At 42.2% G+C, this 11818-nt stretch overlaps 2 protein-coding genes across 2 annotated transcripts; one reads left to right on the forward strand and one right to left on the reverse strand.

The window, feature by feature from the left end:
• Positions 1 to 68: 68 nt before the first annotated feature.
• Positions 69 to 7620, reverse strand: LOC124660516 (zinc protease PQQL-like). Its single transcript, XM_047198335.1, has 21 exons — positions 7378 to 7620; positions 7009 to 7255; positions 6790 to 6915; positions 6478 to 6615; positions 6251 to 6388; positions 5905 to 6162; positions 5474 to 5611; positions 5147 to 5216; positions 4752 to 4965; positions 4486 to 4591; positions 2633 to 2866; positions 2386 to 2550; positions 2145 to 2294; positions 1976 to 2067; positions 1756 to 1837; positions 1588 to 1671; positions 1382 to 1498; positions 1201 to 1311; positions 1030 to 1110; positions 677 to 871; positions 69 to 593 (listed from the first exon to the last, which is right to left on the reverse strand). The coding sequence occupies exons 1-21, from the start codon at positions 7617 to 7619 to the stop codon at positions 516 to 518; spliced, it is 3066 nt and encodes a 1021-aa protein (XP_047054291.1). The 5' UTR covers position 7620; the 3' UTR covers positions 69 to 515.
• A 333-nt stretch (positions 7621 to 7953) lies between these two features.
• LOC124661284 lies at positions 7954 to 11760 on the forward strand. The gene is made up of 7 exons (XM_047199150.1): positions 7954 to 8383; positions 8473 to 8558; positions 8697 to 8775; positions 8898 to 8957; positions 9315 to 9439; positions 10036 to 10107; positions 11115 to 11760. The coding sequence occupies exons 1-7, from the start codon at positions 8069 to 8071 to the stop codon at positions 11215 to 11217; spliced, it is 840 nt and encodes a 279-aa protein (XP_047055106.1). The 5' UTR covers positions 7954 to 8068; the 3' UTR covers positions 11218 to 11760.
• Positions 11761 to 11818: the final 58 nt, after the last annotated feature.

Below are 11818 nucleotides of genomic sequence, written 5' to 3' on the forward strand. Positions count from 1 at the left end.
CATTCCATATTCGACTTACGCATATGATCGTTCTGTACAAACTACTAGGGCTGTCAACAGATGGAGCAAAAATGTGCAATCCACATTTATTCCTATTCAAGCCAGTAATCGGGTACCAAGTCACGAGACAAAAGTGCAAAATGAGGAGTCAGACATAAGAATGGTAGAGTACATCTATTAGTCCTGACGTCATCCTGGGTATAAAAGAAACAAATGCAAAAGATCTCGCTGACAAAACTGGATATCTGGTGTCCGCAGTCTACCTTGCGTGCCTAATTTCAATCTGGAGAATCAACTTTGTGGGCGGCTGTTACAGGCACGCATGCGGCAATATAAATGATGTTACAAACTTACACGCGAGGAACGAATCTATTCTACCAATTGCTGTATATCTTCTTCCATGACGACCAAGAATCACCGCACCCGCCAACAGGTTGGTTGATGGTCAGGTGGTATGGTAACAAAATCCTTCTACCAACTGGATCTTAACTAAACATGCTGGAATGTGCCGTGCGCTACGATCTCAGTGCGCCTCGTGAGTATCTCCATAAACTGGCTGCTAAGACCAGTGTGGCGGCCATGCCAGCCAAAATCTGCACAGGTAGATGAATTTTCAAATACTGACATGGTCACTAGGTGAAGAGTTTACCTGAAACAATGGCACTGAATATCTAACCTTGGCATCTCTGCTAAATCCACCAGAACCCCAACTCACAACCGATATCAACGAATTCCAGCGAGATGGCTTTGGCATAAGAATTACTACGGTGTACTGTTTTTTACAAGGGAAAGATATGACCCTTTGCAAGGCCATTTGCATCGACTCTGGTTTTAAAGCCTCTCTAACTTTTAGACGTCCCTCATTTTGGACCTGCAGAGAGGGGAAAATGGTCAAGTACGCAACACTTTTAGACTGGAAAAAAAGGAAGACGTGATACATCAAAAAAGCATATATGCCTCTGATGATAATATGGTCTGCAAGCCAACAAACAAAAGGAGAAAGAAGAATTCGATGACATAAGACACTACCTTGAAGGTGGATCCAACATCTCCAGAATAAATTCTTGATTGGTAGCTCCGCAGAATTCTATCCAACCAATAGTAATTTTCCTACAATATGTCAAAATAATATGATCATCCGTAAATATTCAAGTGCCAAACTATACCACCACTAATTGAATAATGAAAATGGACTAAAACCTGCAATCCATTTTCATGCGCTCTTTGTTCAATTTCTAGGATAGCTGATACATCTTCTTCAGAAGGGCCTTCTGTCTGTAGATATGATATCTCTTCCAGAACAAATTCAGCCTGAAGAAATTGTGGGTGTGTCAAAACTGAAGCTGCTTATAACCTTAACCAGGAAGTCAATAAATCGTACCAGTTTAGATGGCATGTCCGGATCACATGAGAAATTCACGCTTATGTCTCCACGAACATCTCCGCTTCTGGATGGTTTGTTGCCGCCTAAGAAGACACCTACATTAACTGAGTAGACCTGCGAAACAAGAATAATATATTCACTAAACACCAAGTTGAAACGACTTATCAAATCCAGATTATGTTTGGGTGCCCAGGATATTTTACCTGCCCATATTTGAAGCGAAGTACTTGCATGATTTTTGTTTCGAGAAGTTTACTCAGAAATCCCACGTAGTGAATATCCTCCGTCTTCACGTGTAGCAGAATACATGTTTAGCTTTTGCAACAAACTATTATAATTACTACTCGTATATTATTTCAAGGTATGCGTACCATCATTGTGCTCTTCAAAACCACCGGAAATCCTAGTTGGACAAAGCACTGAGCTTCAACCATAGGGCTGCGGACAACCTCTCTGCAAGAAATGAACACACTTCAGGGTAAGATTACTAGTGTTTAGAAGGCAGATTTAGAAAAGGAAAGAAACTGGGTGGTTGCAACACCCTGCATCCGTGAAAAAGTTGATTATTGCAAGAAAAGAACATCAGCAAACCTAATTATGGTTTCAGGAAACTTGAAGGGCAATCCCTTTAGATCCTCACGACTAAGTCGCTCAACTGTATCCCCTACCTTAGGTATCCCACCCTGCAAAACAACGGTCCACCAGCATTACAAGGCATCGTTCTTTGCTTTGTAACAGTCAAAGAGAGGAACAAACATACCAGGTACTGCAAAATCAGTGGAATTGAGATGGCTGGGTCGATGTTTCCAACTACTACAACAGTAAAAGCTGATGGATCCTTGAAACAATTGTTGAAATATTCGCATGCTCTGATTGGATTCACTTTCTTCAGATCACTTATTCTTATTGGCTGCATAATGAATCTCTAGTAAATTTTAAGCAATAATAAGAAAGCATTGGGAACTTATCATTTTATCAATATCCAGTCTGTTAAGGTGTACCTTAAAGAAGTATGAGTTCCCGTAATTTATTTCCCTTGCACGATTTGCATATGCAGTGTAAGGATCTCTTTCCTGAGCATAGATAGCTTCCTCTGCCATTTGCATCACTATTTTTACTTCTTCGTCCCTTGGCTCCACCTTTGTTGTAAATAGTTGGTAGACAAGCTATATTTCAGAAGGCAGTCAAGCATAAGCACAGGTCCACTTTTCACAGTTACAAATGATATGGTCGCTATGTATAACTAACCTGCAAACCAGTCTCAAGATCTGAAGGTGAACAATCGCCAGAAAATGATCTCATGTACGCCCCAACTTTTGTACCAACTTCAGCTCTCTTGCCAGCAAGCATGTCCATCAAGACAGAAGGTCTGTATCCAAAAATACCAATTTCTCCTGCTATTGTCGAGCCCATTGAGCATGAAGTATATTCATCTTCAGATAATTCAGACAAACCACCATACGCAAATCCAGTAAAAACAACCTTCAAATAGTTCAACATACAAACAAAAAGATGCTCTTGTCACAAAGTAACCAAAGGTAAATGATAACTGTACATAAACAATCGAGAGAATTCCTTATTTGGCCTTGGCTGAAATTTGCCTTCCTTTTTTGGCCCTGGTAAATATTTTCTTCCTTTCATGACCCACAAAGTTTGGTTGGTTTCTTATTTGGCCCTCTAGTACAATTTAAGCACTAAGATGACCATTTTGCCCCTGCCGTAATATGTTAGCAAATTTTTGAGTTTCACAAAAATCTAAAATTTATTCCAGAAATACATGTATATGATTGGGATGTACGTGCAATGTTTCGGGCACAAACACGTTTTATTTTAGGCTGTGAAAAAAACAAAAATCTGACATTATATAGGCGTATAGTGTACGTACGTATAGTCTGTCAGAAATTTGTCTTTTTTGTATCTTTCCAAATACAATGTATTTTAGGCTAAAATTTCTGGCGTGCCTGCGGATTGTCTGTATGTTTGTGCCTATTTAATATCAAAAAATTTGAAGTTGTGGAAATACAAAAAAAATTGAAGTAATTTCTGGAATAAATTTGAGATTTTCCGGAATAAATTGCAGCAGGGGCAAAATGGTGCGTTGGTGCCAGCCACAGTGGGGGTTACTTTTTTTTAACAAACCAACTAGTATATCACAGCTTTTTTAGTGCAATTTTGTCACATATTGTTGCAGGGGAAAAATGGTCTTCTTAGTGCTTAAATTGTACTAGAGGGCCAAATAAGGAACCAACCAAACTTTATGGGTCATGAAAGGAAGAAAAAATTTGCCAGGGCCAAAAAAAGGAAGGCAAACTTCAGACAGGGCCAAATAAAGAATTCTCTCTAAACAATCTGTGGTTGAAACTTCCAATTAACACGATCAATTAATTAACTTTGGAATCCACAGTTGGTTCATAACAATATGCAACAAGATACACACCGAAGAGTTAAAGTGGCAATCCAGATGCAGTTTACTTTAATTAAGGCACAACGATTGGATTGAGATTGAAAAACAAATGTCACTACTTTCTTACTTTGTTTCTACTGCAGTACCATTCTAAAAATATATGCATCACGCCTCTGGAGTTCATGCGCTTGCCTGGTAATTGACAATAATTCATCTACTTATTTTCTCCAAAGGTATACTGAATGCTGACTAATTACTTATAGACCTTCTATATATGACATGGCATTAATATCATCTATTATGTATCAAAACATGAAACAGCGAACATACTAAGTGTCATACTGTCTCTACTGGCAAGACAACACCACCTCAAAACATCCCAGGACAGAAATTTATCCTTGTATTCCTCATAATAATCCTATAATACGTAGATGTTAGACCCCATCTCTATTCAATCTACGAGTATCTTGTATGTGGTCTAACCTAGCAAACTTGGGAAAAAAACTGATATGAAGAGGTATGCAAATATTTATGGTAAATTTGGAAAGTAATGTTTTCTTCAAAAGGAGGGGGGGAACTGATGGAGAAAAGGTTAACAAAAAGTTCAGATATGTGCATATTAAGGACTTCCATCAACAAAATTATGGTAGAAAGGCCTGGATGTGGCCAAAGGTATTAGCTCCAGGATACTACTAACCTGATCATCAAGAAAGTCGGTGCACTTATAGCAAACCCGCATCCCATTAGATAGTACCATCTCAGTAGCACCTATGCCTGGGTGCTCCACTTTATCAAGGATATTTCTGTGAATTTTTGTGGACAGTAAGAATGTGCAAAGTACAAAAATGCTCATACGGGCAGAAAACTATAACCAAAATTATTTCAAATAGTCCATTAAAAAAGATGGTTTATCCTAAGCAAAATGTCAACTCCATTAACAAGGAAATGATTGTGAAGTAATACCCTGGCTCTGGACTTTGGCTAACAATTTCTTCAGGGATCTGCTCTTCATCCCAGGGAGGAATAGTCTTGTTTTCTTCCAGAGTGTTAACTTTCAATACAACCGCTTTCAGATCCTCTAAAGAAGCATGAGCTCGGGGCTCAACAATCTTGATAACACAGCTACTGATTGTTGAAAAGTTTTCTGCAAACTTAACCACTTCCGCAGAAGAAATGTCTGGTTGAAAGTAAACAAAGAGGTATTGGCAATTAAAAACCATGGTCACAACTCTCATAGATAATATAAATATGCTAATCTAAATTGCGAAGAAACGGATTATTTTAAAGCAAACTAAAATGACATATGAAGAATTGTATGCATGAGCTCTTACACTAAGGTAGCAGGCAATTGTACTTACAAGGAAGAAGAGTCTTTTGCAACTGTGCTTCATATTCAATCCCGACAACAGGCTCCTCACGAAGAAAATGCTGCAATGAACAATGCAGATGGCATATGTATGCTTAGAAAATTGTGGATGATGGACATTAATTGACTCAATTGATATACTAAACGGAAAAATACAGGAGCAAAGATATTAAGAACTACATTAAGATCTGAAGACTAAATTCATAGAGCACATGACATTTGGCTGAACCTAGTTAAAAAAATAGGATGCCTAGCATGCAACAAAATAAATTCTACAAACATAAACTGGAGTAGTGTTAAGAGATAGAATTGTGAGAACCTGCAGAAACTCATCCCGCAAGTTGGTGGACTGCATTTGATCACGCTCCAAATATGCAGACTCAATCTCCGACATCATTAAAGAGCGCACAATGGATATCTCACGTTCAGAAAACCCATGAAGCCGTGCCCTAGCAACCTTAAGAAAACATATTGTTGAAGAGATCACTTTGAAGTCAATTTTTTCCATCTCAAGATTGGGAACTAAATGTAATTCTCTATGTTAATAAATTATTTTTGGTGTGCCAATGATTGGCCTTGCAAGGAGCATACATTCATATAAATCAAGTAATGGTGGTATTTTTTTTTCCTGTAACTGGCTCACAGGAACTTGCCTTGATATTCTGTTATATCTACTCAGTTGATTGATGGTGTCATAGCAAGAAATCGATCTACTTATCTTCACACAGAGAAAATGTTCTATAAAAGTACCTCAAGTAACATAGACTCAAGAGCCTCCACGGTGCCGCTTTCGCGGCAACTGGATGTCATAATATATGCCTTCACTGGACGGACAAGAGCATCTGCGGCTGAAGAGCAAGAGAAGTATGGAGGATCCCTTCTACGAGATAGTTTGAAGAGCCTCTGATTCAGAGCACAATGAAACATGGATTCTGCCAATGAATCTCTGTAATCCTTCACTGTTTTGATTTCACCAGCAGGCATCTTGCAGCTAATAACAACGGCTGACTGATTTTGGTACAACAAAACAGATAAATGTGTGTTATTAGAAACACTCACATTCGCTTGCAAAATAAATCAAGACTATAGTACTGACCCCTGCAGCTTCGGATTCGACAAAGCATGAAAACCGAGGTTCAATATGTGATGGAACTGGAAAGTCCGGTATAACTGGTGGAGGGCAAGGAGCTGGGGCTTTCTGGCCAAAATGTTCCTTTATCAACTCAACGACAGCCTGCATTAAGTCAAGAATTATTACACGCAAAAGTAGGGTAAATATATGGATAAATTGACGATTTTATAGAAGTGTGCTTCATGACAGACCTGTGTATCTGGGAAGTCTCCCACAGCAAAGACAGCCATGTTGCTTAGATTGTACCACTTATGGTAAAACTGCCTAACCGTCTCATGCGTAACAGTCCGTATCACCTTCTCCAAACCTATCGGCAAGCGTTCTGCATACTGAACCAAAGGACATTAACAGGCCATGTCTTTTAAATATAACTGCAGCTCCAAATGCAACACCATCGGATCACATTAGGAATAAGTTGATGAAACGGCTCTACTGTGCAGCACATGGATATGATGGAATAAGGTGATCATATTTTCGTATATGCCAGGACAGAGAGTAATTACCTTGGAACCCTGAAACAACAATGTCCAGTGGGAGTCCTGCATCCGCCCAGTGGCATTGCGCCCACCCCTGTACTCCTCCAGCACAGCGCCTCTTTCTTTATCCAGGTCCTCGGCCGAAATCCGAATCTTCTCGGCACCATTTACGAGCATCAGTATCTGATTTTCAAGCTACCTGCTACTAATAAAAGGCAATAGGCAACAATAGAAGGCCATTCTCACCTCGGAGCTGAACTCGGCGAGCACGGAGATGGCCTGGGAGAGCAGGCCGGGCTTGTCGACAGGCACGAGCAGTTCGTAGATGGTTTCGTCGGATGAGGTGAGCGCGTTCTGGCAGGCGCCGAACTCGGCCCCGATGCTCTCGAGGAACTTGACGATGTCGTGGTTGGTGTAGCGCGACGTGGCGCTGAAGGCGAGGTGCTCGACGATGTGCGCCACCCCGCGCTCGTCCTCCTCTTCCACCACCGACCTGAGTTTGCCAACCCATCAAGCACATAGTAGAAACACGCCCCAAATCAAACAGCAGAAAACAGAGCTAGGGAGCGAAGGGAACGAGGCGGAGCAGCTTAAGGAGAGGGAGTGAGTACTGACCCGACCTTGACGGCGAGGGAGAGGGCCGCGCGCATGCGGGGCTTGGGGTTGGAGCGGACGTAGTAGGTGAGGCCGTTGGGGAGGCGGCCGTAGGCGACGCCGACGGGCTCGGCGGGGAGGGCCTCCTCCATGGCCACGTTCACCAGCTTGAGCGACCGGAAGCCGACCCCGCGCCGCAGCCCCCGCCCTGCCACCGCGCCGCCACCGGCCGGCGCCTCCGACGCCGGCGGAAGCAGATCCATGGCTGCTGCTGCTGCTGCTGCGCCTGCGCGGGCGAGAGATGGAGGGAGGGGTCGGATGTGACGGGTACGTCGGGGTCGGGATGTGAGAATTGAGATACGTGACGAACCGGCCGCGCGGTGACGTCGGATCACGTGGTGCGGTACACGGAGCCCAGATACAGTAACGGATTTGCTTGGGCTGTGAACCAATTGTAAAGGAGACGCCATGGTGGGCTTCCCTAGGGCCTAGGCCCTGGGCCGGCGCAGCAGCCCCTACTGCGCTCTGTCTTCTCCGTTCCTCATCCACTCCACTGGTACACTCCCCCGGTGTTCAGTGCTCAACCTCCGGCGCCCCGCACATTCGTCCCGGCGGCGCAGCGGGCCTAGAGAGGCTGGAGGCGCGCGCCTCTCAATTTCCTCAGTTACCGCAACGGTATCAGCAGCAAGGAGCCAAACCCGGCCACACCGGGATGCTCCCCGCCCTCCTCGGCGGCTACCTCACCGCCTCCGCACCACCGCTCCCAACCCCAACCGCGACAGCAACCCCGGCCACACGCCTGCCCCCTGGCCTCAGGCGCTCCACCCGCCTCGTCGCCCGCCGGAGGGCTGGGGAAACTGTACACGCGACGGCAGCAGAAGAGGAGGAGCAGGAGTGGAAGGAGCTCCAGGAGGAGGGGCTCCCGAGGCGGGGGCAGTACGGCCAACAGGATGACCACGACCGTGACCCCGAGATCGGAGACATTATGGGGGACTACTTCGACGACCCCAAGAAGGCCCAGTCACGCGTGAGCACTTGTTTCCTTTCTCCTTCTCCCCCTTCTTCTATGTCTTGTCCTTCTAATGTTATTCACTTGGTGCTTCTTTGGCCGGGTAGATGGAGGAGAGGATAAAGAAGAAGCGACACAAGATCGTGCAGGCCAAGACCGGCTCCGCCAATCCCATGAAGGTCGTCTTCAACAAGTAATTCCACCTTGCACGCTCCCATACATGCACCGTCTGTACGAGATGTATCAAGCTATTGGCCAGTAATAATTGATAATTCAGTCTTTTGGAGGTGTTCTACTCGTGTAATTAACTTGTGTTTCTTGCCTCTGCCAGGTTTGATTTCTCTAATTCTTTCATATGGTTCGAGTTCTACAATGCTCTATTGCCAAAAGATGTGAAATTAATTTGTGATGTAAGTTGTTCTCCCCTTTTTCCTGCAAAATGAAGTACTAATGATGCTTACAAGAATTATTATGTAGCGGATAATAATATATTCACATGACGATGCAATTTTCCCTCTTATTATGCTTGCAGACTCTGCGGTCGTGGCATATAGTTGGACGCCTTGGTGGGTGCAATTCTATGAATATGCAGGTAAACTTATTGTACCGGATGTACAGCAAACCTTTCAAAGCTTATGAAAAGAAAATCCTTTGTTTCCTTCTTTACATCTTTCAAGTGTAGTCGTAAACCCATAATCCTTGCATTAGCTAATTATAAGACATGTGTCGTTTTGAAACTGGCGAAGTACCTTGCGTGCGGCGTGCCTCGCCCGTAGATTCATTTCTAGTGTTCACCTTCACTCTCATATGGTGTGTGCCGAAATAGCATACGCAAACAGAAGATAGCAACTAAACTCTGCTCTTATCTTGCATATTGTGGCAACTTCAGTTCTTTGATTGAGCTTTGTTACTTTCAGTATGGGTCTGTAAAATATATTTTCCTTTACAGTTATCACAGTTGGATCTAGAGTGTAAAAGACCAACTTATGATGCTCTTGAAGCAGCAAACGCTACTCCGACATCCTTTTACAACATTGGCGATCTTGAGATTCAAGATAATCTAGCACGTGTCTGGTGTGTACTCTTTCTCTAGCCCTTTTTACAAACTTTTATTGTAATCTTTTCGTGTTGACATACAAGTTATGATAGGGTAGTTGATTGAACAAGGGTATTGTTTCACAGTCCTGTTTCATGATTTGTACTATCTGTTTTATGAATGATATTATCAGCTGTTTATTTGTGTAAGCAAGAATATGCAAGCAAGTTGGTCACAAACTAAAGACTAATCAATCTGGGTTTATTTGCGGAGACAAGTTAATGTGGCATGTAACAAATTTGGTGGTGCTAAGCCTGCCGCAGCATTTTGACTGTAAAATTAATCACTGTTGTAGCATTTAAGATAGGCATCTGAATTATAGGGTGTTCAAGTAGTAACTATTTCTATGCTATTAAACCTTTACGTAACATCTACTGGAATACTGTACCATACACGCGTCTACGGGTGCTTGAGTGGGAAATATCTTGTTCTTTCGGTCAACATACACCTTACACGGAGAAAGTATTGCACATCTTACACTTCTTCAAGTTGTAATTACATTTTTTTGCGATTTGCAAGTTGCATTTACATTGGCATCAGCCATGACTCTATGCTTTGATGTTGATCTCCACAGGGTGGACATTGGTATTCAAGATCCATTGCTTCTGGATATCCTTCTTAACTCCTTAACCACCATAAATTCAGAGTAAGAATCTGAACGCTCAAGTTGTTGCTACTAGTGTAAACTCAATTCATCAGGATCTGGTCATTAGGGTCTAGGATGATGGACACGTAGATATACTTTACATTTTTGTCTATTCCCTCCGCTCTTTTATTTTTGCATGCCTTGTAAAAAAGAGAAATATTATTTGGAATCATATGGTTTGGCATCAGTTGAACAAATTGAACAGGAACAGAAGGCCATAGTTTTCTGATAGTCACCTGTGTAGGGTCCTTATTGTCAGTGCATGTTCTTACACTAAACATTTACAATCGTCTGCTACGACAAATTGTTTTTTATTTTCTTTTAAAGTGAGGAATTGCAGTTCCTGCTTGGGATGGAAGTGTTTAGCCATGGTTCCATTTTCATTTTTCTCTCTCCAGAAAACACATGTAACTGGAAGTTCTGTTAGTTCCATAACTTCTGAAATGCTTACTTTTAGTTCCATAAGTAGTTAAAATGTTCACTTGTGCGGCAAAGTTTAATCAGGTTAATTGTTATTCTTTTCTTCATTCTGTTCTTCGATTATTGTGTAGTGCACTGCCTGCAAGCAATCTATGTGAGTACCATGCTGAATTGCAGTGGTGCATCTTACAACACCAGCAATTGATGATTTTGTCTGACTAAGAGCAGCAGGTGTCCAAATTCTTGTTTGTCTTCATATGGTATAATATTAATTTAGTCAGGCACATCATAAGTGACAAATATTTTTAGTAACAATCATGGCATTAATAATATTACCTCCATTCCAAAATATAAGCCTTTTGAGGTAGTAGTAGTAGTAGTACTATTTTAGGAAAGAGTGGTTTAAATCGCAGAGAAAATCCATCCAGGATTCTCTTTTTTCTTATGGTTCAGTTTGAGGGTTCTGCTGCCAGAATGTCACTACTCAGTTGCATCTATTTCAAACGTATTGAGTGCTTATTAATGTATTCATGTATGAAGCAAAAAAAAAAACACAATCTTATCAAGGTTTGTTTCATTCTCTGCAGTCATCTGGGCATTAAACAAGTTCGATTTGGTGGGTCGGAGTTTGAGAGCTGGAACGACAGCTTGAATACTGAAGAAGCTGGATACAGTGTTCACAAGATCTAGAAAATCAGAGTCATGCGATTGTACAAGCGGCTACCTTTATTTTTGACTCAAGTGGGAATTCAACGAATCACGAATCATGCCTCTGTATCACACCACTGCCTAACATGAAAGATGATGCCCACTTTTGTACAGAAACTATGCCTGGATTTTCTGGTCGCCACTTGAGCGATTATTCTACGGGACACCCAAGAACTCGAGCTGGACATCTGCAAAATGTTTGCATGGTTACTCTGTGCTCCACTGCCCCTCCACCTGGATCTGATGATTAAGCATGGTCGTCGGCCGTACCCTAGCTTTGCAGTCAGCTACATGTATTTCTTCCCGTTGGCTGGAGCTTGATTTCCACCTATGCAAATTTAGGTTATTCACTAGGAATGGTTAATTTGGTCTTCAGTTTCTTACTAGAGGCTTGCTTTGGTAACTTAACTTTCGAACGGTCTGTAGGTATCATCAAACTTGTAACTTTGGGCAAAACAGGTCGTCCGGACAGCTTGGTGTCACACATATAGAATAAAATCCATTTTGTGGCGCAAATTTGTGTAATGTCTGTTTTGCCCTTAGTTTTAATTCCAGTTTGATTGCATTCTAAACTTTAACTGAT

The sequence above is a fragment of the Lolium rigidum genome, chromosome 6 (assembly GCF_022539505.1).
Source record: "Lolium rigidum isolate FL_2022 chromosome 6, APGP_CSIRO_Lrig_0.1, whole genome shotgun sequence".
In the NCBI taxonomy this organism is placed as follows: Eukaryota; Viridiplantae; Streptophyta; class Magnoliopsida; order Poales; family Poaceae; genus Lolium; species Lolium rigidum.